The sequence below is a fragment of the Falco naumanni genome, chromosome 8 (genome assembly GCF_017639655.2).
Source record: "Falco naumanni isolate bFalNau1 chromosome 8, bFalNau1.pat, whole genome shotgun sequence".
NCBI classification, from domain to species: domain Eukaryota; kingdom Metazoa; phylum Chordata; class Aves; order Falconiformes; family Falconidae; genus Falco; species Falco naumanni.
This window is the reverse complement of record NC_054061.1, coordinates 26,758,586-26,784,816: the sequence shown is the minus strand read 5'-3', so window position 1 is coordinate 26,784,816 and position 26,231 is coordinate 26,758,586. Positions and strand designations below refer to the sequence as shown.

At 37.9% G+C, this 26,231-nt stretch overlaps 1 protein-coding gene across 6 annotated transcripts in view; it reads left to right on the top strand.

The window, feature by feature from the left end:
• ARHGAP15 (Rho GTPase activating protein 15) overlaps positions 1 to 26,231 on the top strand; it is a 348,344-nt gene that overhangs the window by 189,618 nt on the left and 132,495 nt on the right. For all 6 annotated transcript variants that reach the window (XM_040603145.1, XM_040603147.1, XM_040603149.1 and 3 more), the window contains one exon: positions 19,134 to 19,256. In XM_040603145.1, the coding sequence (XP_040459079.1) occupies positions 19,134 to 19,256 (123 nt within the window). The remainder of the gene's footprint in view (positions 1 to 19,133; positions 19,257 to 26,231) is intronic.

Here is a 26,231-nt window from a genome sequence, read left to right as displayed (position 1 = left end):
CTTATTAATATTTTAGGTTTCCTTGAAAGTGATGGAATTCTATTTTTATTACAAAAGCAACAAGAATAAATACTAATTGTTGTCAGTTATTTCCTTATGTAGTGGGAACAGTAATCTGTTCCTCAGCTTTAGGTTGCCAAAGCAAAATAATGAAATATTTTAGACATTTAAAAAATCTGTGATATTAGATAAATGCAATTTGATCTCCTTGTTTGCCACATAAAAGCTGGAACTGCCTGAATTGATAAGATTGAATTGCATTATTTTTATTGTTTCTACTTGCATATTTTTCTTATCTTCACGAACACTTAAAATCCAGTGGTTAGTCATACGGCCCTGTGACGAGTCCTGGAAAATCTGCTCCATGTTTGAATTCTAACTTGAGGTGCCACGACTAGAGCATCAAGATTTACAAAAGTAAAATAAAATAAGTTTTTATATGTATAGATATATATATATATGAAAAGGGGAGACTTGATGGGCTGTGCAGTATTATTGCTATTCCTGATCTCTTTGGTGTCTCAATAAGAGTAGTTGGGGATCTGGGGGTCGTTGTGCCAGACACAATGCAACACCGAAGTAAGACAATTCCAGCTCTCAGCCTGAATAAGGACAAGTTGCAACAGGTGGAAAAAGCGGACAAAAGCAGGGGGTTGAAGGAAAAGTTGACAGCAAAGCCGACATGTCATGCATATTAAACAGCAGGCTTGGGATTCCTTTCCGCTCTTCATTAGGATTGGGGTCTTAGCCCCGACACCCTGGCCACCAGCCAACTCAAATAACGATATTTTCCTTACCTAAATTCCTCTTGCACTTTCAAGAGGGAGCAATGGGTCGTTCTAGTCCCAAAGGGCGATGCATTGCTCTGGGATGCCACAGTTCCTGGGGAATTGCCGCAGGGCAGTGTCTGGGAATATGCCTCCTAGCATCTTTTTAATCGAGAAAAAAAATAATGTCTGGATTGTATGTTTGATTTGCCACCAGCTGCATTTGCTATAATGTCATCTGGGGTCTGAAATCTGCTTTGGTTCCTTAAAAGATAGAGTTTAAGTCAGGCACCCTGTCCCCAGTATTTAGCCAAGGACTGTGTGTGTGCTTTGATATTGCCCAAAGTTGCTTTTCTTGTGTTACCCACTTTTCGTTACTTCGGAAGGCTGAATTTTGAAACTGAAGCACGGCATGTAAATATTCTGAAGAAATTACTAAAACATTCAGAATCATCTCTGAATGCAGTTTGTTAGATAATAAAGACTGTACAATGTCTGTGTGTTGGGGGGGAAACAGCAGCAAAAAAACCATTTTGGTCTCTCAGTGGCTGCGGTGCAAGAAATGGAGAATTCAGTGGACCTTTAACCCTTTCTGGCTCCCTGTGGTGCTGGCTCCTTCCCTGGCTAAAGCTTCTTCTGGGGGCTTGCTCGAGGGTTTAAAGTTTGTCCCTGCAGAGGACTGGATATTTCTGTGGGAATCACCGCCTTGCTGAGGCTATTGTTTCTCTTCAGAGGGAAGTGGTGGTTACCAGGGCACAAAGACACGGATTTGCTGGGCTTCAGCTGTGTAATAGCAGGAGGAAAAAAAGCCAGAAACTTATTTTGTTGAAAGCATCATTTAGAGATCCTAGAGAAAGGCCACCTAATTGCAGGCAGTGCTGAGCGAGGAGCCTGTGTCATTTTTCTCTCTTCCTTTCTAACATGTGAAGAGGCTGGTAGGTGGGAGACTATACCTGGGGATGGAATGAGAGGTTTTACTGGCTCAGCCAAGCTTGTCGAGGGCCAGGGTCTGTGGTAGCCAACAGAGCCCCTCACCCACGTGGAGTTGCTTCATTGATAAAGGGGCTAATCAGAGCAGCAGAAGTGGGAAATCACTCCATTTCTTTGTTAGCTCTGAATTCTTTCCCCTTCCCAGCCCATTTATTTTGGTTAGATGTGAAGTTCAAAGCCAAATGGGTGCTATTTAGGGAGTATTATTGCATTGCAATGTTAGCATTATGTATAGGTCAGTTTTATTACTTTTAATAAAACCAAGACATATAAAGCAGTAATGTATATTAGTGCAGCATTACCAATGACAGCAATTAAAACAGAAAGCAAAACGAAAACTATATGCAAATATGCAGTTTCCTACTGCAATGTTAATTTCGTCACTCTGCAGCTTGTATGTTTGTGGCATTTGTTTTTATTACATCAACAGGAATGCAATTGGATTCAGATACGGAAAAAAAAAACCACAAAAAGAAAATGCAACATGCTTTTTTTATGAAGGGTGGCAGCACATATTTGGACTATAGGGACTTCACTCATTTTTTGACATATTTTACTCTCCTGTTTCTCTACAGCATTTACTATAGGTATGCTCTTTTCTCAGAGCTTAAGAAAATGCTGATTTGGCAACAAAGGAGTATTAATATTGGCATTTTAGAAACAAAACATGCCAAATTCAGAAACAAACTGTGTCACTTCAACTGATAATAGGAGATCATGTTGCACCCAAAATCACAACTGGCTGTGACTAGTTCTCAAGTAAAAAAAAAAAAAAAAGGATTTTTCTTGAATTTGAATATGCTGTTTCCATCAATTATAATATAATGTTGCCTTAATTCTTTGTTTTATTTCTACTATACTTTCCAAAATCCTTCCAGAGTTTACTATTTGGGTTGAAAAAACATATTTTTAAATTGGGCATAACCAACTTCCATATAAACATTTGGCAGGGAAATCAGTGCATGTTCACTTAATTCATTTTTATTGAACCAAGTCCAGATTTTTAGTCAGGAAAAAGTTAGATATTAATCATATCTGAGCAGGATCATTAAATTTTCCTTTACCTACTAGAACAGCAGGGTCATTATTGAACCACGAGAAGTTAGCTCACTTATTAATCTTTACAATTACATAAAAGTGATCATTTTTATAGTACTTAAGAGTAGCTCTTACCCATTATGTGAAAAGTATGTGGGAATATTACAATATAACATAATGTATTATTATAGATGTGACCTGTGACTCATTGGCCTGCTCACTGACACACAACTCTCTGGAAAAGTTATCTGTTTGAGCTTGGATAACCTTTAATTGTTTCCTATTCCTTATGCTCATTTATGGGGCATACTAGTAAATAGAGAGCTAGTCACTGAGTTATTAATTACCTCATTATTACTTAATTATCAGTATTGCATACTTCATTTTTATGGAGAATTATATCATAAAAAGAGGTATTTTATACTGCTCACCATGGTTAAGTATGAATGACAGTGGTAGCTAATGCAAGATTGAGTTAGTTAAAGGAAATCAATCAGAAATCCTCGCTATAGATTACTATCTGGTTTCTTCTGCCTTTTCCAGCAAGCGCTTCTCATCTTTGACTTTGAAACCGAACAGTTTAAACCGGGTTCTTGTTTCAGTGGACTAATCCCCTTTCATAAATCATGTTCAAGTCCTGAAATAATTTGCACATCGTTTAAAAAGTATTTGCTTTGAAACATTCACCTCAAGCCCTTTTGTATATCCTTTCTCTCTAAAGATTTGTAGTATTTGTTTTGTTCTCTGAGGTATAAAAGACCTGGGTAAACTTTATTCCTGTTGTTTCAAGATTAGTGAAATAAAATGCATATTTATTCAACTGGGACTGAAAGGAGCTTTAGTAAAGACGATCATACATACGACCCATGGGAATGTTATAATACAAAATGTCTGTCTTAAAATCTCTTTAGGTTTGTTCAAAACACTATTGAAAGACTTAAGTTTAAAGAAGAAAAAAGAGAAAAAAAAGGTTACAAATCCATATTTCTTCTTTGTTCCAAATAAGAGAGAGACACTATATATTTTTCTTAACAAAATAAACTCCTACATGTGCACTCAAGATAAATTTGATATGGAGGCAAGTAGAGACTGGACAGTAATGATTACATTTTTTCCTACTGAACTGCACGTACTGACTCAGTGTTTGAGAAAACTACATTTTAGAAAAATGTGTAGTGCTTGTTTCAAACACACACTTGCTTCAGAAAAAGCAATCACAAAGAAATCCTCAGCATTTTAGATATTATTGGAGTCCAAGCAGTTGTGTCCCTTCCATGTACTAAAAATGGGGTTGGTTCCTGATGAGGAGAAGAAATTTACTCTGACTTTATCACTTTCAAGCCCAACTATCCAACATCTCTTGCACTGGTTTGGTGCAGTTTCTTAATCCCTTAGTAAGTAGATCTTTGTTTAGGTTAGAAAGTAAAACCGAATTTTGATGTCTGTTGTGCAAGATGTCATAATTTTTATAGTTTAAAGCAATAGACAATGCAGACAGTTACATCTGCTTGATCCTCCATCACCTGTGCCATCAGTGTATCTCACTTGTGCATCTCCATGTTTTGCCTCCACAGGGAAGGAATATAGGCTGACAACTGGTAACACCTAAACAGATGCAGGCGTTTTCACCACGATGGGAAATATTTAGACTACTGTCTGTGGAGAGAGGTCAGAACTAAAGCAAGTGAGAAGAACTTGCTGAGTTTTGTTCTTTGGGAAGGAAAAGCCAGCCCAGCTTTCTGTCACTCCTGTGAACCTAATTCTGAAACCTTTTGTGGTAATTATTGAAATTACTACCCTGACTGCAAGTCTGTAGCCAGAAAAAAAATATTCTTATGCTATATTCTGTTCTGAGGTTCCACTACTATTTATAACTAATCCAGATACAATCCTCCTGGTACTATGGGAGGAACATGACAGATATAAGGAGGGGTTTAGGTTATAGAAGTATAAAGTAAGCTCAATTAGAGAGACTTTAAATCAGGCTCTAGATAGGAATACCTACTGCCCAGACTCACCTTTTTCCCCATGGTGAAATCATTTAAGTGTTTGCACCTTCCAGGTTAGAGGATGTATTGAATTTAAATTATGACCTCCAATCCTAAATATTTAAAGACCAATTAATGGATGGTACTGTCTCCTGGACAGGGTGTATTAATGCTTTTAAAACCAATGTGCTTTGTAGGATCTATTTGCTCCACCAGCTGCCTGCTGACATGCCAGATAAAGGGATCATGCCTCTGAAAGCCGAAGGGTAGGATACCACCGAAGGGTTAAAGGCTGTATTGTTTCTCAATTAAGTAAAAGGTTCCAACTAGCTGGATTTAAATATTGATGCTGAAGAGAACACTATGACATATGAGCAGCTCCCCTCACCACCAAGGATATTTGGCTCCATTCAATTAATTCCATTGGCCATTGTCTTAAATGTGCCCAGGATTCACCCAAGAGGAATTCACTTGCGTTACTGGTATTGAAAAGTGTAACATAGCATTATCTGCCTCAGACAGACTTTTTGTAGCATTGAATCAATTCCCCAGTTCTTGAAAACAACTACCTCATTTGATTCCTTTCATAATTAATGAAATTCAGTAGTAATGCTTTTGCCCCTCAGCTCAGGCTGGAAGAAGGTTCCAAAACTTCAGTTTTCAAGCTGAAAGCATTCTAATTTTCAGCCTAAATGGACTTGTGGTACCAATGTGTTCTTGTGTCAGCATTCAGCTAGCTCTTTATTTTCAGCAGTTCTTTTCTGTCTCAGGTGTACCGCTACAAATAGAGTTACAGACAGCAGTCTTATTCCTTCTCCTGCTTGGTTTGGTAGGCTAAGCCAGCCAAGATTTGTAGTTGCCTTTCCCATGATAGGCTGCTGCTCTTTTCCCTGACCATCTCAGACAGCCCTTCTCTGAACCCACCCCACTTTCAGGTGGTATTTCTTGCACATGGGTATTCAAGGCAAGGTATTCCCACAGCTGTGGGAGGTGGAATTCACTCTTCCATATGGAAATGGCTCACCTGATATAGTCTAGGGTTTGTATTTACCTGTTTCATGACCACTTTTTTAGAGACAAAAAGTAAACCATCAGAACATGTACACCCTACTGTCCTTCAGTCTTTTACAACCAACGCCTTCTCCGTGAAAACCAAAGAGTAAGCCTGCCTTAAGCCCTTTTCTAGCATATAAAATGTGTTCCTATATGTGATAACAGTTTTTGCAATTAATTTTTAAGGTGTTCAATTTATACAGAAAAGTAACATTCTTTTAAAAGTCAGCAACTCTTTCCAAATACTACATTTAAAATACATGAAATTAAAACAATTTCATATAATCCAATGCTAATACATTTAAAAACCCAACAACAACAACAACTTGGAGAGAAATAGGCTTACCGTGAAATTATTATGCATGTATGTTGCAGACATATTGATAGTACATTTTGTAATCATTTTTGTTGAAGTTGGTTATACTCCAGTCCAAGGACCCAGAGCCTAAGGGAAGGAATCCAGTGGTAGGCAGGTCAAAAAAGGAGAGCAGCCAGATGTAGATTGGCTCATTTGCCATTTAGCAGGCTTTGAGGTGCAAAAATATAAATCAGAGCAAGTTAACCTTTAGCTTGGGGCATATCTATAAGAAAACACTTCATCGAAGGTGCAAGAACATGTGGCTTGCATCCATATTGCTCCGCGCTTGCTCTTCTCAGGACAGCCTGGCTGTGTCATATTCAGAAAAAGCTTTTCCTCAGATCTTCTCCAGTCATCTTGTGATGCCTGGTGTTTTTAATGTGTGTGTCTGATACAAAGTGATGGTTATATGCATCCCACCAGCCTGGTGCTTTTAAAACACTGTAGTGAATATGTCTGATACGTAGACGTGCAATATTATGCTGAAGGTAAAATGACTTCTGGGATAACAGTTAAAGGACAGAGAAAAAGCAAAGGCAAAGGAACTTGGTGTTGTCTTGTTCATAACACCTTTTGGGAGGATTCTCTGGAGTAAACTGGCTCCTGAACAGCACCCAGGTTTTGTCTTGGCAAGAAATAGCTGGAAGGACCAGAAAGTTGGCTGGAATTTAAGCAGTGCAGGTGATGATCTCAAAATCATTCTTTGTCCTCTGTAGGAACTGTAGATACATTTTCTTAAACCAAAATCTTTGTCTCATTGCTATGGTTTCCAAGAAGTTAAGAAGTTCTGCTCCTAGAAAAATAAGCTTTGTATATACTTTGTGTGAAAACGTGTGTGTAGTATCATTCTTGTCTATGTAAAACTAAAGATTATTATTTTAGGGTTCAATAATAATGCTCCTGCCTTCCTGTCTTCATACGAAGGTATTTCAGTGAGTGTGTTTGAATGAATATCAAAAGATAGAACTAAAAATTAATGCAGATATACTGAAAACACTGTAAAGCCTGAATTGTTATTCAATGTTATCTGAAGATCATTGATTATGGTTGATCAAGGCTAGTACTGATATTAAGGCACAAATAGTGGGATACTTGATTTATTGTTGCAACTTCGCTCTAATCTAAGTTACACATTAGCCACTTTTGGACTAAAAGTTTAAGCCTTTCTTAAAAAAATCTCTTGCTAGGTTTCAGATTTGGGGCATCTGATAGTTTGAATTTGGGGTTCAGTTATGAGAAAAGTAAATTTTTTCTGTTCATTGTCCAAGTGACGGGAAGTATGGAGGCAGAAGAAAAGGTGAGGGACAGGCTTAAACAGAGAGGAGTCAAAGCGGTGACATGGGGAAAGAAAATGGAAGGATCCTGAAGCACCATTGGTTTGCTGCATCATTTGTCTGAGTTTTGTTTCCTCTGGGGTGCTGTAGCAAATATTTCCTGCTGAATGAGAAACAGCGCCAGGCAAGACACAGCAGTGGTCTCATCTCATCTGGTACACTTTTTAAAAAATAATTTGTAATTGGTGAATGCAAGGATGGAGTGGATCCATTAGAGTTATACTTTCTGTTATTAATAACCCACAATGAAAATGTTCGTTGAGAACACATATTTTATTTTGTGGGTTTTTGTCCAGCAAACTAAGTTAGCAGACTTCACCTTTTCCAAACAATTGTTTACTTGGAATTCATCTGTAGCTGTCCCTGCTCAAGTTACAGGTCATTCATAATAATAAAGCTTTCTAATTCAGTGACAGAATATTCATAATGGCTTTACAATACTCAGCTGGTTAATGGTCCCCTGGATCTGGACAGCAAGACTTCAAAAGGCAGAGTCCTCTGATCTCCAGTTTCCTTATTCTCTCTAAGCTTGGAAGGTTTCAACTATCAAACATAGATTAAGTTTTATTGGTTGATAGTCTAATTGCATTTGTATTATCTTTCCTCTTAATATTCTTTTCTTTGCTCTGTATTGGATTTCATCCAAATACTACTACTTCCATGAAGCAGTTTTTTGAAAATGTTTTGCTTTTGCTTTGACGCTTAACTGCTTAACACGTGAGTGTTGCAATAAGGTGCTGGTTCCTGATAACAGTTTTCCTTGTGTAAGGAAAAGTTTCCACAATCTTCTGTGCTTTGCTTATATTTGATAGAGCTCTTCAGTTGAGGCTTTTCATGGACAAGATAAGGTTTGGTTAAACATCTGAACTTTTGAATGTTTATCTGAACTAGATTCGACCTCTAAATTTGTCCATCATTAGTTATTTTGCTTTTCTTTTTAGAGACTAAATTATGCTATTAAATATGTTCTAAAGTAGGTTAAGCCCCTGTGCAGTTTGTCAGCTGGAACATTAATTTTAAAGCTAAAACAGTCTTCTATTGTATCTTTTTAACATTTTGTCTGAATTTTAACCATGGCTGGTCAAACATAGAGTCAGTGCACCCATGCAAACCCTACATGTAGCTGACTGAAGTGTCTCAACTGAAGTTGTTGTGATGAGTGACCTGATTTTATTTCAGGGAAAATGGTGATATATAGTAATAATTTGCCTGCTCAGGCAGCTTGCTCCAGCGCAGCTGTTCTGGAGACTGAATGAAGTACTGAATGTCACCGCATGCCTTGCAAGTGTCTCTGGAGGTCTCCCCCTCTGAGCCCCTACACAAGGAACAGGCAGACTTGGGCTCCCAGCTACTGCTGCAGCAAACCCGCTGCACTAGGAGTGTAGGAAATGCTCATTTCTGGCATCCCAGATGCTCATGCCTTCGGATAACCGTGTCTTTGTGTCCTCTTCAGACTCATGTCTTAGTCGTACCAACCCAGATCTTGCCCTGGTGCTGCCCGTGCAGTGAGAAGGCACCACCGTCAGATGGGAGGGAGAGCAGGTGGGCGCAGCAGGGAGCCAGAGCCATTGCTCCTGGACACCCTGCCCCTGCCCAGCGCTGCACTCCGTACCACCAGGGAGAGAGAAGGCAATGAATTTTTTCTAGCTATAGTTTCTAGTCACACGACTGAACTGTATGACCTGATCTTTATTAGAAGACCAACTTCTGACAAAGTCAAGGCTAAAAAAGCCCACGCCTTACTTAAACACACTGGGATCAGAGCTTTCAGGGCAAGCAGTCAAATTTATAACATAAACTGTTATAACGCGTGGCTAAAGATACCAGCAGCTTCGCTCTGGGCTTTTCTTTTCCTCCTGTAATCACACTAACTCAGTTCAAGAAAGAGGCTGATCCATAGGACACCTCAGAAGGCACCTTCTCCCACCAACAGCCTCTATAGGGGAGGCTCACACAAAAGCTATAGTCTCCTTTTGGTCTGCTTTGCGTTTTGATGTTTCTTTTACACAGCTCCTAAAGCACCTTCAGCGGCAGTCTTTCCCGTGGCCTCGCGGTGCAACTCTGACACTACCTTGTAAGCAGAGAGCTGCAACTGCTGAAAAGTTTGACAATCAATTGTGTTTTAACAAACGGAAATAATTTCCATAAAAACACAAGATGAAGCTGATGGCAGTAAAGGTCACTTTGCCTAAGGTTTAGATTTATGTGACTATAGATGCTGGAGATTCCCACCAGAACTTCCACGTAAGGTAAGAAGTAAAAAGGATTCTTAAATATGTTGACTTGTTATTTTTAAAAATGAGCTCATGGGTGAACTTTTCTTCAGTTATACTTACTCTAATGATTTAATTGAGGTGGAGATAATTTGATAAAGTAGATTCAACATACAAACAGAGTAGAGCAAATGGATTTCAGATCTTTGGCTAGATATTTTTTGATTACCTTAAAGATAATGGCTGTGCCTTTCTCCTTTATAAACTATCACATCTACATTCACTGGGAAATACTAAACTTGCTGTATTAAAAGAGAAAAATACGCTGGAACTTGTGGTTCAAAACAACAAATATACAGATGATTATCACTACTGTTTCTCATTGGAAATAATTTTATCATGTTGGTTTTCATAACCTATGCACTACAAATTAATTCTATCCTTTATTGTATGAGAAGCACTAGAAGTTCATCACTGGGTCAAAACCCATAAGGTTATGAATATAATTGGGGGTTGAGTGCAATGGGAATAAAATTAAATTTACAAATAATTTACTTTTTGAATTTAGAAGTATAAAATGTAATTGATAACAGTTTCAATAAAAAGAAAATTCTTTAGTATGACATTCTTTCTGTAAAAGTCCCATAAGACTGTATCTGAATAAAAGGTTCAACAAGGTATCCAAGCACATATCTGCATTTAAACATGTGAACTATTTGTATGACTTTTAACAAGGGTGATATAAATGCTAATAATACTAATAATCAATTGCCCTTGTTCTCTACAGGTAATTTGTTTTCCAAAGCATAAGACAGGATTATATGTAAGTTTGAAGTTAGAAGTGCACACATGACTGGCAGTACCCAGCCACTCAGGAAGGTTTTCTTTTGGCATAACAATCTATCTGGTGCTCCTGGTAGAAAAATCAGCTGTATAATATTCTTGTCCTTTTGTCAGAGCAATTTAGTATAAGCGATGACTATTCATATTATTTGCAAATGGTTGAAAAGGGGCTTGTTCAGACCGACTCAGTCAGGAGGTAACCTTAAAGACTTGAAAGTTATTGGCATCTATTCCACAACAGATGAAAAAAAACCCTGGATATTCTTAAAAAGCCCTGAATGCGTTACTTGTAAATTACTTGTTCAACTTGATCTGGAGATACTCCTCAGTTCCCTGCCCTGTCTTCCTCAAACTTTAATTATGTGTTTACTTTATTTTGGGAAGTCTGCTTAAATAATATTTTTATATTATCTATGTCAATCTCAAAAGTCATTAATTCAAATATTGCTGGTTTTCCCATAACTAACTATCATGTCTTATATGAGTGGGATGAGACTGTATGGCTAAAAACCCTGGAACAAGGCAGCGCTGAGTCACCCAGGTAGTGAAGGGCAAGGACCACTATTGCAGTCCTATGTGTTAGACAATCCAAGTTATTATTTTCCTGGGAATTTTAGCAACCTTCTCTAAAGGAGAGAAGTACACCAAATGCAAAAAGCTCCTCCATCATGCTCCTGCTTTTTACCCAGATTAATCTGTAATTAGATCACTCTTTACCTGAGAATTTTCAGAAAACATCTACTGAAGGAGGGTCGAGGTGAGACAAGTCACTGGAAATTTGTGCTCGTACAGAACTACCCTCCTCAGTTCCAGGGGGATAAAGAGCTGCAACTACTTTTGGCGGAGGGACTGTGTCAAGGGTCCTAATCTCTGACATGAGCTTGGGGAGACCCGTTTCCCCTTCCCAAGCACGCTGTACTCTTGCTTCCTAGAGCCTGAATACTCTAACTTTGTGTACTGCAGCAGATTTCATCCAAGTCCCACATGTTTTACATTAGATGAACATAAACTGGTCATACTGTATGAATAAAACGAGCTCATTGATTTCTGGCAGTGTGGTTTTTATATTCAAGTGAAGTGTGTGTAGCATTTCTAATATTGTGACAATACCAAAAAAAAAAATTGTGGAAAGAAAGGCTTGGCGTGTCCTGGGTGATACAGTCCAGTCCTTCCTGTCAAAAGGTACCGTGTTCTGTGTCCCCTTTCATAAATTTATTAAGCCTCATCTTAAATTCCTTTAGTTTTATTTGCCACCACGACTTCTTTGAAAGGGTGTTTTAGAACTTCTTATTACGGCCAGTTCATACTCATCTATTCTTGTGCCAACATTGTTCTTTGCTTTAAACAGCTCTTCTCCCTCCCTGCTGTCCTCTTCTCCTCTCCTGCTCCTTTTCCCACCCCCACCAGCAAATTCATGGAGAACAATCGCAGCCTTTCCCAGCAATTTGCTAGCTGGCCAGGCATGTCAAGCTCCCCTCCTGCTTTCCAAAGCTCAGCAGCCCCATTCTCCTGGCGCTTCACATCGCCCCTGCCTGCACCTCTTCTGGCATGCATTTCCACCTCACACACAGATGTCCAAGGTTGCACACTCAGGAGAGAGAAGTATTTTGTATTAATCCTTCTCTAACCACGCATTCGGTAGTATTAGGTCTAATCTGTTTTCTTCAGCTTCAGTCTCCAAGTCACTACGTTTTTGTCTGATATACCGATTCTTGTCTCAGCTGGTGATGCTTCCTGGCCTTGAGTCACCAACAAGTATTTTTTGAATGCTCCTACTTTCTCTGTTGAAGTCATTAACAAAAACGCCGAGATCTGTTCCAAGAATATTTAAGGACTTGCACTGGTAGCTTTCCTTCAATACGGTAGTCCTCCTTTCAACAAAACTTGTTTAATACCTTATTTAGTCACTTCACAGTTATTGTTTTAATTCTCTACATCTTCTCTAGTTTAACTAATAATTTCCCATTTAGCATCATATCAAATGCACAACTAAGGTCCAGATAGATTTGGTCTATTGTATTTTTCTTTTCTATAAACCTCTACTTATTTTATTAAAGAAAGACATCAGGTTAGTTTGGTATGATCTCCCATTACAAATCCAACACATTCTCAGAAATATTGCTTTACATTTTGAAATATTTATGGTACAAATACCACCGAGAAAAGCTGTGTGGGGAGTGCCCATTTGTTTCACGGTGTAAGCGTGTAGTGCTATTTAACACACTATTCATTTATTTCCATTTGTTATTAGTGGGGGACAAATTTTTTTAGAAGTTTATATGCATAAAGGCATGATGCAAAATATTAATTATACAGTCATATTATTCAATCTTTACTGCTAATGCACACAAATTTCACAAAGTGTAATGACACTACTGAGCACTTAAGTTGTTAGGCTGTCATATTACAGAAAAGTTATTTGTGCTATATAATCACTGTTTTCTTTTCCTTATTGTTTATTTCCAGGCTTGCTCCATAAACATTTTTAAATGCTGACATACTTGCTGTGGCAAATACCTGTTTTAAGACCATAAAACTGAATGACTTCATGTCCTTTGTTGCCCATGCAACCAAAATCTTCCAAGCATCTTCTGGCTGGTGGTCCCTGTTCTGTCACCTGGTGCGTCAGTTCCTGGGTCTATGCTCTGTAGTTATAAAAATATGTAATTTTAAAGCTTATCATAATCATAGGAATTAGGGGTAATGCCTGATTCCTGCATTTTTCCAACCAATCATTTGTGTAGTGCCTTCAAACAGACCATGTATCTGCCTCTCATTTTACTCTTTTATAAAAAAGATAGAGTAATTATAGTGTGGGGATAACTCATGAGACCTGCCCAGGAATTTCACTAGGGGATAAAATAGGATGACTGACAAGAGTCATTTGCTCAATAAAGTAGGTGAAGTGAATTCTTTATCCTTAGTGAACAGACTTTATTGACTCCATCTCAGAGCATCACAAAGAAAAGGAGGCAGGGACTTGGTTTTGTCACTCTCAAAACTTTGGTGCTGCTTGAAAATCTGGCCATTTATACGAGCAATAATGCATGCTGCTCCTTCTGTAAAGGACTAGCAGTAGTTTCACATCTGCTGCAGGCCAAAAAAATCTGAAGAAATTTTGGATTCTGAATTCCAGTGAAACCCAATAAAACTTGAAGTCATGACTCATTATATATTCTTAAATTACAGTGTCTCCTGGAACATAGGCATAGTCACACGCCTCTGCATGTTAAGATACATTTCTTCAGAAGGATGAGACACTTAGCAATTAAGCATTCCCATTACTTGAAATTAATTAACTAATTAATTTCTTTAAATTAATATTTTTGCACATATGTGACAGCACTGCTGTTAGACTGGCACTTTCATTATCCAAAGTCATAGAGACCTACTTCTGCCTCCCCTTTTACCATCTCAGCTTTGATTCAGTCCTGCATGATGCTGCTGAAGACTCTGGATGTGAGTCTGTGAAACACATAAAAAAATGATTATTTTAAGACATCAGAGATCACGGTTAAACCCATGGATCTGTTTATATGTATTTGAATAAAGTTGCAGCTAAGATTTTCATCAGTAGATACTGTATTTTGAATGGCCAAGCTTGTCACTTTCAGTATTCCTTGGGAAAGAACTACTAAATCTCAGTTTATAAGTGTTATCATTATACTACAAGTCACCTCCGTTTCTAAGAACTTCTTGAAATTTTAAAGTCCTCAAGAGTATTACAAAAAAAATTTGCATGGCCCAGAGTAGTTGTGGGTTTTTTTCCTGCAGAACAAGGCTAATGGAAGAGAAAGTAAGAATATAAAGCTCTTTGAAACTCTTAAAGCTTTATCCAGTCCCACTGCAGCTCTTCCTTCTCTATGAGCCCTTTCCATCCAAATGAATTACATACTATAATTTTGGGTGTTATATTAAACAGATAGGTATCATAATAATGTATTTCAGTTAGGAAGAGGTACTTGGAAGAAATTGGTTTTGCAATACACATGATATGAGACAATCAATAGTGCTTTAGTCTGACAAGCACTGTCAATATCCATTGTCACAGTTCAGAAAGTCATTAATGGATAGTTCTTCAAAAACCAATGCTTTCAACATGTTAGAAGTGTTCAGATACACTGTACCTGGCAGGAATTAATCATAGGTAGACCCTTGGGATTATGTATAAATGTTTTGTAAATTAAGACTGAAATAAAAGGCATTGGAATGAATGTCAGATCCTGCTACATGGAGTTCCAAATCTTGCCAATAAAACATGGAGCTGTTTAGAACATATTAAAACATTTTACTTCCTGAACCATTCAGGCTCTGCCCAGAACATCACACCCAGGAAAAACAGTCTGAAATATATTGTCTAGGTACATGACTAAATTCACAGGAAGTAATCATAAAAATGTGATTGTTGCTCTGAAAAAGGTAGAGCCTTATCTGGTTCTTTTAGTCGTGCTCATGAAAAAAAACAGAGAAAAGTTTTTGCACCTTCACCTTGCAAATATGTTAGCCACTGCTTAACCCTGCTTAAATTACGTTTACTCTCATTGCATCATATATACAATATAGTGTATGAAAATATAGCAGGTGATTCCCTATCTGTATATCTCAAAACTTCCATTGACTCTGACAGAACTACTTCTGCAGAACTGTGTGATTTGGAGGTAATGCATTAATTCATTCCTTCCACCTGTTTTCTTGTGCAAAATCCCTTTTACAGCCTTCAGTTTGCGGTTTTACATGATACTCCTGTTATATTTATGCGTTATTAGGGACATTCAGGCTAGAGTTGTCGTGTTGAATAAGTATTCAGAAGACTTACACAGGCCCCAAGACAGACTGGTCAGTTTTTTCTTGGTGGAATTCTTTTCCAGAGAATTTAGCCTAAGCTATCCTCCCTAATTCAGCTAATGTTAGTACAGTGCTGCCCAACATTAAGAGCCAAAGATATGTTCTTTCTTTTAAGTCTAACAATGTGTTCATACTATTTTCTTTTTTGTACCCAATCTATATTACACTTCCCTGATGTGATAAGATGTTGTGATTTCATGTATCTTAATTGTGGAACAAACTGTTTGAGGTAAAGGTCTTGACTTCCCCCCCCCCCCCCCCCCCCCATTTGTCTCTTCATCTCTTTTCCACCTGTGGAATAGAGACCTAATAAAGTGACCAAAGTCATCCAGAAATGCTTTTCCAGATCTGAGGGTACAACTTTCTTTCCAGCCAGTAGTGAAAGTCAGCCAGTATTCAGGTTATATTTTTGCTGTTGGGTTGAAATGTCCTTGTACCCTTTTGCACTAGCAGAAGAAATTTAGCATAATAGTGGACTTTGTTGTGTTCCCATCTCTGTGTACTCTAATGGCCACTGGCCCAACAAGAGCAAGCACGTGTTTCCTTTTTCTGTCACAGAAGCTTTTAGTGCAATAGAAGAAATACTCAATCTAAGAGTCTGTGCCAAGGGAAGGGCAGTACCCTTCTGGTCTGTGTTGGTATTGGAGCATTTATGTGGATATGCCAGTGTGAGCATCTTCAGAAACAGGATATGAGTTTATTCAGTACAAGGAATCAAATGGCACACCTATACAGTTTATGCCAGGGAAGAGACAGCAGAACAAGCAGTAGGTTTTACTTCCTATTAATTTATACTTGGGTCCTTAAGTATCCTGTTTTACTTCTGTATGGAACTGCTGTCCACTTTTTGTGTTGTTTAACGTTTGCCAGCTCTCTTTCATTTAGGATTTTTCTGGCCAAATCCAGAACCTAAAATTTTAAAAGGAAGGTATTCCAAAAAAATATTTGTTGTGGTTTTTTATTTTATAACTCACTCTTTTTATTTTTTTCTTTTTTTCTCTTTCCCTCTTGGAAGTAACATTTGGTCCTCTTTGTATTTCCAAATATAATAGCAAGGTCATTTTAATGTGGGGATATCGCGAGAAGAATGGTTTGGCAAGAGAAAGAATACTTCTAAATGAGATCCCAACAAGAATATTTCTGGCTGAGCTTGGTTTTGGAACATGCTATCTAAACCCTTGAATTTCTGGGAGGCTTGGAGTTTCCCTCTGGTGACTCACCCATGTTTAATAGAATAAAATAAGAAATTCATCAACATCAGCTTTACTGCTGGTTTTAACCATGAGCTATACAACTCAACCTAGAACACACAATAGTATCCCTGACAATAATTATTCCTACCTCTAGATGTAGTTTTAACACCATAATTGCTGTTTCAGGTATGAAACTTCCAGCTGGGTTAATGTATCTTTCTAAACAGAGGACCTTTACACTGCTACCCCACCGTTCACAGTATGCCCACGTTCACTTCAGTTAGAATATCTTAATAAAGCTGGGGTATACTCAGAGCTAAATGTGTAGCTCAAGTGGGCATAACACGCCTCAGAGTCCCGCAGGCCACGAAGTGTGGCAGGCATCTCAAGTGACTTCAGAGATGTTTTCACTCCTGAATCATTTGCACTGGGGAAGCTTCACTGTAAGTCAGGAAAAAGCAAACCTAAATATGAATTGCTATGGACAGAATGACCCTCAGCAACAAGAGAGTCCCCAAATGAAATACAATTCACTTCACTGTTTCGAAGCACCATTAAGATGCAGAATTAGAAACATCCATTTGTTGTTCTTTTTATAGCACAGCCAAGTGACTTGGAATTTTAGCTTGTCCCTGCCAAGGATTGCTCAATTTTGAACAAAAAGTCCTGCACTATAATGTTAAAAAAGCACCAACCATCAATTGAATGCTAATCTTCATATTCTATGATACATCACTCCAAGAATGCTACCATTAAAAAATGTGATTTCTATTTTTCATAAGTGATGGATTATTGTACCAAGCTGTGTATTTTCCAGTAAAGTGTCCTTTTATTTGTCCTGTGTGATTACTAGTTTGTGGAAGTATGTGTGGGGTCATTTTAGTGCTGTGGGAAAATGGAGCACTCTTCTGTTAAAATCAGTAGTGAAATCAGAAGCAAACTATGCTCTGATCAGTGTAGGCATGTGTTTAAATATTGCTTTCCTTAATTGGCTATGTTCTATTTACTTAAAATGAACAATTTGGCAAGTTTTTCTCCCTTGACAACAGCAAAGCGTAAACCATTTTATAAGTTTGGCTGTTAAAATCAGATTTGTAATGTAAACCACAATATTCCAGGGTTGTTACTGTAGCTTAACCAGTTATTTTAGCTTGCCATTGTTTTATAATTGCTCACCTTTAAACATTCTGGTTCTGGTTATAACTTATGCAAAACTTCTTGATATGAAATAGCTCAATCATATCGATCATAGTTTTATTTTTGCTCTCTCTCTTTCCCTGGATCCTTTATATGAAGATCACTGCATTACAGGTGAGATTAGGGAGCACCTCTGTAACCGCAGCTAAATTATCTGGGGTCCTGGTTAGAAATTCTGTCAAAGGGACAATGAACCAACTCCTGTAAGTTCAGCTTCTGGAGAATGTTGTCTTTTGGTGGGTGGATGGGTGGGTGGATGATTGATTGATTGATTGATTGTCTGACTGACTGATTATCAAGAGAAGAGGGAAATCTACTTTCCTGAGAAATCAGAACCCACCCCTCCTTCAGCTGGAGGTCCTTGCTGTGCAGCTCCAGCTGCCCCATTATGCCCTGCTCAGCATCTGGGGAATGGGCAGGGTGAGAGAGAGCTCAGGACACAGGACAAGGGTTATTCAAGGGGGGTGGTGAGGCTCAGGTGATTTGTTAGAAAACTTTTAAAAATCTGCTTTTTCGGGGAAACCTTTGGAGAAGGTCTTCCCATAGCATCATCACTGCTTTTGGGGTATGCTGAGTTTCTCCTTGCTACAAATACTGCCTGTTTTGATAGCTATGATGGTGCCCTGCAAGCACCTCAGCAGAGAATAAGTTAAATTTATGCCTTTGAAACTTCCTCCAGGGGATTTTCTGCAGCTGGGTTCTATGTCTTTTTGACACAGAGCAGGAATAAATTGAGCTCAAAATGTTTCTCAGTTTGGTAAATGCCTAAATATAATAAAATAGAATCATTAAGACGGGAATACTTTTCTTTCCATAAATTAATGCATCTTGCACACATTTCATGGCATATAGCCATGTTTTCTATAACTGCATTAAATATATATATAACGCTTAATCCATCTTGGCAAGAGAATTCAGTCCTTCACTAGCGGTGTAACCATCCGTCCTTTCTCATAACAAGTAGTATACAGCTAATAGTGCATAGCACATTTTGAGCCCAGAATTTTAGTTGAAAAATCATCCATGTAAAACTTGTGAGATCTGTGAACATTTCATGAGTAAACTGGTCACCATTCAAATACCTATGGGCAATAAATAATACAATGCTGTGAACAACCAGCACTGTGAACTCATCATGTTTATTCACAAAAGTATTAACCACAAGTTTTCTACTGGCCGACCAGCTATGCTGCTGACCTACCACATGATTTTACTAGGGTGGCTATGGCCATTATTTTCTAAGGATATTTGAGAAAGCTACTATTAGTTTAAAAATACCGTTTCACTGAAGCTTTTTCTTTTGATTTCCTTTAGTTTTCAGACTGAACTACAGTGCCTCTGACACAAATGACAGAAACCGAGTTAAAAGCAGATTAAAGAAGTTCATCTCCCGAAGACCCTCCTTGAAAACATTGCAAGAAAAGGGACTTATTAAAGGTGTGTTCAGTCTTATGTACTTTTTTGGAGTAAAAAGTAAAAATTCACTGATGATTTTTTTCATTCTCAGTTAATAAGCGCGTTGGAAAAAGATAGGGTTTCACTGCTGTAGCTTACACTGTAAAACTTACCTGCTGAACTGTAAAGAAAAAATCAACACAGGGTTACACCTATCTCTGTGCTATCTGGCTACTCCTTCAATTTTTCTGCTTTGGTACACATGTGGTAGAAGCCCCTCCATTTAATGTGGGCACTCACCAGGCACATTGCAGATCAACATGCTGCACAACTCCATTTCTTTTTAAGAAAAGACTGTTGAAACAGTTTTATACTTTAGAATCCAAAATAGGAACTTCAGATGCTGTGCTGACTAATTTGTTTTCTAGGATAGGCTGGAATACTTTCTGCTGTCTTCTCTCATTATTTTTCTAACTTGCCGACAAAATACATTTTTAACAATATAAAATACCTGCCAGTGAACAATGCTTTGAACCTGTGATTTTTTTTTCCTACTCGAATTTCTTGCTAAGTTGGTCAGCCATCACTTTCACATATCCTTAAAAAATTTCTTTGATAAAATGTGTTTGTTAGTTTATCCAAGGAGTAAACATTTTGCAAAGAAACTGGTAGTTAACTTGAAGGCAGTAGCATTCTGACCACTAATAATCACGCAAAGCCATGTTTTCAAATATTGTCTGGAATAATGCTTTAAAAATTTACGCACTCCCAAATTATTATGTGTGAAACCCACAACTGCACATGCAAATTGACTAGAAAGAGGCATTTTGCCAGCAGCCCCTGTCAATCTCTGGAGTGTGAGTTTTCCAGTGGTGTGTCAAAAAATGGCAAGGGGTGTTGCTAGCATGTATTAAACTTGTCTGTCTTGAGCCAAGAGATTGACCCCAGCCAGGAAAAACTAAAGCAGACACAAGAGTTAAACACCAGCTGGGCCTGTGTCTGAAGAGGAGGAGATTTTATGAATTAAGTTCTTATGTTTTAGATGCGCGCAGAAATGTTCAGTGAAATGTCGCTTACTGCAAGGCAGCCTTCGTTAGATGAAATCATGATGTGCCTTAGTGATGGGCTTCTGCTTCTAACTGCCACGGAAACTTTAAGAAAATGTCATTTATACATAAATAGATGTGTGCAAGGTGGGCACAATCACACAACAAACTTTCAGGATCTGTCCTCACATGTTCGTAGTATCTGATTTCAATACATCGGAGAGTTTTGCCTCTTTGAAGTACTCTGTGGGCTGAGAGTGGGATTTGAATGCATCATGTTAGTTTGTTTCAGTTATTACAGTAATAGAGGAGTAATTTATAGTCTTTTAATTTCTGGATTTAAGGGGTTTCTTTTTAGTTTAATAAAGTGTGGCTGATGAATCTCCTGTGGTGTTACATAGGGATCAGATGTGATCCCTGCTAATAAATCCAGATTCATTAACATAACTCAAATCCATCCTCTAATATATCTCTCTAGGAAAGCCAGATGAATTTGGGTTTGGCTACAGTTGCATTAAGCTCTTGATTCATAAACATAACTTGGTTCTACCTGGGATGCTCTTCCATGGATCACAAAGATGCACGATTTGTGACACAGTTATTCTGAATCGTTACCCGGCACAGTTTTATTACCAAACTAATATTACCGTGAAGAAAACATGTTAGTTATCTACCATGAAGTTTCATTAGGATTAGGTTTTGGCCATGCAAATGAGGCAGGATTCGTTAGCACGGCTTAATTCCAGTCTACGGTAAGTCTATGCGAAATGCTCATTTGATAAGGTTCCTTCATTGTCTTCACCAGAGTTTATCCCTTAATCTGTTAAAATGTTATGAAAATGCAGTTGCAGTGCTTATACAGAGACCACTTTTAAATGTTAATTTCTAGGCTCATATTAAAATATTTTTAAATCACAAAATGCAACCATCCAGATTAAAAAGTAGAAGCTTGCAAAATTTTGTTATAAGATGCATCTATTTATTTTTCTAAAGGTGACTTAAATGGTTGCAGAAACCTCTCAAAACTATTTATTTGCTCGTTTCTTAAGGGAAAAAATGTTAACTGATTTTTACAAGAAAAAATTCCTCCAGCGCTGAGAACATGCATACTAACTTTTATCCCATAGGGAAATACTTCTGTCAGAATTGCAAATCCCTTAAAATAGGGGCTCGTAATAAAAGTGTGTCTAAAGCCTTGCAGGACATCTCAGTACCGAATTTCTGACAAAGAGCTGTTCTGTGTGCTAGCGAAGAATTGATATAAATATCTGTGAAGCGTGTGGTGTTAATTACTCCAATGCAGTGGCACTGTAGGTGCTGTGAAAACCTTCACTTTTCATCAAGTGCTATTCATATTTGCCAGGGGCACTATAAAGCTCTCAAATCTATATTGATTTTTTACATTGTATGTCACATTGGAACCAAAACTCCAATAAATTTAACACGTAAATTATAGTCATGAGTAAATACATTTTAAGGTGGTAAGTTCACTTAAACACAGTTCTGCGCTGTTAGTCACTGGTGTGTACACACTTGGCCAGAAGACTTGACACATTTCTCCACATTAACCAAATTTGGAAATACAGACTTCAAAATTAAATAGCAGTTTGATCTCCCGGGGTACTTTGTTCTGCCAACAATGTTATCAGGAAATCTAGAAATTCTGTGATTGTCATTTAACTCTTAACATAACTCTTTTATGTAGAATGTAGCAAATATCCACGTAGCAAACAAAGTAGGTAGCGAACAAATGAGAAGAATAAGAAGTAGGAGGATAATAATCAGATGAGGGAATGTAGCAGACAAACGTGTAAATGTTAGTTGCATGTTGGGCTGAAAATGAAGACGCGCCAACACTTTACATGACAAAAAGTTATTTTTGTCATCGCTGTCCCATTTGCTTTCTAGTCCTCTGCGTGAAAGAGGCCAGAATGGGAACAGCACATTGGCTCCATTCATTGCAATGAGCTGGTGACTGGGGTTTTTCATGCTCCAGCGAGAGCTTTAATGAGGTTTGTCAGTCCTTCTCCTTCCATCTCACTCATGCTTACACAAAATATCCTTGGTCTACAAGCATTGTGAACCATTTTTGAGATGGTGTGTCATACAGTATGTTTGTGGAACATGTGTGCGGTTATATGCACGCTTACGTTCATATTTATACACACACATGCAAACCTTGAAACAGTAAATAAGGTCCATGTTCCAGGTCTGCCATTTTAACTGTGTTATTTCGAGAATAACTGTGATCAAATTTATATGCAAGGGCAGGGGTCCTCAGTTCCTTGGGACTGAAATATTCTCAGAATTTACAGAATCTGCAGTAATATGCTAGAAAAATAATATATAAATCTTCTCTTTTAAAACTACTTTATTGTCTATAATTGAACTCTGATCTTTATGTTTGAGCTTTGTCATGATTTAATATTACCCAAAATGAATTGCCAACCTTCAACTTGATATTGGTCTGCTAACTTCCTGATTTCTGAGGCTTTCTAGTCCACAAAAAACCCAAACCAAAACAAAAAACTTCTGTGAAACTGTGATTTTAAAGCTATGGTGGTTGTGTTGATAAAAAACTATCACAAAATACACTTTCAGTAAATGGCAAAAAAAGCATGAGTAACAACTTAACATAAATGACACTGTGGGAAATGAGGAAAATGCAGCTGGCAAGAAATTAGTCTTGGGTTTTTTGGGGGGTGGACTTTTTCTTTCCCAAAAGCTAGATACTGAAAGAACTTCACTGAATTTATTTTGTAAGTGAAGTTAAGGCAAAAACCAAAACAGCATAAAAATTGGAATGGTTACAACTGTTTCAAGATGAAAATAAAAGCCACTCAATTGCTAGTGAAAGGAACTAGCTGTGATTTGGCTTGATAGCCTATAGAACAGGGCTCAGCATATGTTGGTGGTTGTGCAGATAGCAGCAAAGAGATCACCAACCATTTTATCTCCAGACAAGGGAAAACATCTTTATTGTCTCATATGTCTCAGTGGACCTGGGAAGAGTTTAATGTGATAAGTGCAATGCTCATGGGAAGTCCAAAAAAGTGGATCAAGACCTACCTTTGGTGTGTTCTGGAATTCTTCTGGGTTATACAGGAATTTAGCAAATCATCTAGTGCCCGTAATAACTTAGGGAAAGTTAGGAAATGTTTTCTTTGACTTGCAGGGACAGAGAGTCACAAGGGTATTTCTTTCTTTCTTTGACCACCGCATGGACATTCAGAAGTGTTTCCCAAACCCTGTGGATGGCCAAACACTGGACAAAGCGATGTTTTTTCCTTTGACATGATGGTCAGAAATAATTCAGATAATTTAAAAACATTTCATTTTTGGAGACCTGTTTTGAGAGGTACAGCAGACTCACTGTCTTTGAATGCAAATGAGCTATTTTCCCCAGTAATCTACCATAATTTCTTAAAAGAGACCAGTGTCTGTAGTACTGTCTATTTTCCCTTTTTTCTGAGAATGTGAAACAAATCTGGCAGCTCATATGCCACTTAATAGTAACTGTTCACAAATTTAATTTTTTCTTAAATTGATGACCACCACAGATCAACGATATATAGTAAATCTCCAAGTTAAAAGGACTGGCAAGATTCCCAGCTAGCATAAATCAGGGGAGCTCCACTGACAACCCCGCTGACTTCAGTCAGCTGAGGACCTGGCCCACTTACTGTAAAAGCGTTGTGGCATTATTTGGAGCCTCAGTCTGGGATCAGCATCATTTTAATGTCTGACTTAATATGTCTGACTCCAGACTGAGCAGCTAGAAGAAGTCACTTTCCAGAAGATGGCCCTTTCCAATCCCATCCCTTCACCCTCCTAAAAGCTGAATGCTGCGGCGGTGCCTACTGTTCTGTCCCTCTCTCTGTACATTCCTCTTCGATTTTGCCTTTTCGTTCTCTCTCCCCCTTTTCCTTCCCAACGTTCACACAGATACAAAGAAAACAAACAACTTGGATGTTGATTCAAAGCTCTGGTAGTTGCAGTTCAAATCCATACATAGCAGAGTTAACTCTACTCCTGGAAGACACCGAATTACGCAAATATAATTGCCGTTTCTAAAAACTTGGGAATGACACCATTATACCTTCTTCTCTCATGTCTGAATTTGAGCTTCTCCCTGAGAATTGGGAATATTAGCCATGCCCTTCCTTGTGTTTTTTAATAAAAAACACTGAAGTATGAGCTCCTTCCAAGTGTAGCCACATCTCATCCATGTACACCAAGAACAGTTAAACAATGACATTCTCAGTGAGGATGTGGCTTTAGCGATTTTGTTTTAATTGTTTCTTTTCCAGAAGTATTGTCTCCCATAGACTAGATTTCTGCAGCTCAGAATTAGTGGCTTTGCTGCAGCCTGCGAGAGCTACTCAAAAAAAGTAGCTCTGTCAGGCTCAGGGAAAACTTGAAGCTTACCAGAATGAGCAATTCATTGCAGCTGTAATCATCATTTTATATTATACAACTTGTGAATGTCCATTCCCTCCTCTTCTGGTGTCTCATTTTATATCCATGTGCAAAGCTGTCACACACCCCACCATCTTAAATAGAAAGTTTAATGTGCAGATATCAGGGATGTGTAATGTAAACCATACCACCAAACATATTATGAATATATTGCTCTTCTTAAAAATGCTTGTTGGTTTTTCATACTACAGTATTGACTAACTGTCTGTGTTTGATGTATGGTTTACCAGCCTGATGTAGACTTATGGTTAGAGCTTAACTTGTTAGTTCTGCTTTTGCAGCCAATTCAGAATAACTACAGATGCCCCAAGATATTAAAATTGACTGCTCAAATGGACTCAGTGTGGGAGTTTCATTGGTTTTAAATTGATAACAGCTGAAAGAGTGAATGATTAAAGCTGTATATGGGCATAGTATGCAGCTCCTTTGTACAAGCTCTTGTGAACAGAATCCACTGTATGGGAATTGCCTTTGTTCTAATAAAAGATATTTTTGAACAATTGTTAATTTAAATTTTTAAATGATGAAACAAGAGCATTTCAGGAGCCTATAGAGGAAATAATTCCTGAGAAACTGGAATAACTCTGAGAAGATAAAGTGGATTTCTATTCAGAAGGGAGCATTTAAAGTTAAGTAGCATTCCATAAGGTGGTAATTGTGTCTATTTCCCAGGCATTTGAGTTAAATAAGCTGGATAGGAAACATAAACTGTCATAACAGGAGGTTAGGAGTGTTGTGTACATCTCTTTTTTTTTTTTTTCAAGTCATAAAAAATGAAGTTTTGAAAGGCCTTATCACAAATAAATCAAGGATTTTTGCTTCTTTTATCCCTTTGGGAGCAGTTCTTATTTTTTGGAAAAAATGTCCTGAATAGTTGTCCTTTAAACTAGTTTTAAAATATGTACACACACCTATAAAAGAAGAAGAAAATAACAGTTTAATCTTAGTTACACATAGATCTACACATAGTTTACTAAAGTTAGTAATTTGCCATTCCTATAATCCCTTGTTTTCGAAATACTGCACAAACAAAGCTTAGCTGAGTTTTGCTCAGCTCTCCCCAGGACCTCTGAGAGTGTAAATATGGCAGAGGAACTACTGCCATTCCCGTGTCTATGTTCAGAAACAGATCCGGCAACAAATCAATTGACTAGAGAGAGTCACGGACTTTGCGGTTCAGGAGTACCCAGAATTCAGAGTATTTGGATGACTCATGAGATCATGTACTTATAAATACTTATGGATTTCTAGGAAGGGGTGTGTGTGTGTGTGTGTAGGAATTCCAAAGCACTTGTGTGTTGTATTCTACCACAGTCTCTTTTGATGCCCAGCAGCTGTACAATGCTGATTTGCTGCCCTTTCTACTCAAGACAAAAATCCTGAGTGCCTATTTTCTGAATAAGAGGTGTTTTAAAGGTTAACTGCAAGATACAGAACATCTCTATATCCATATACTGAAAGGTATTTAAAATGAGATTAAACATTTTGCTGA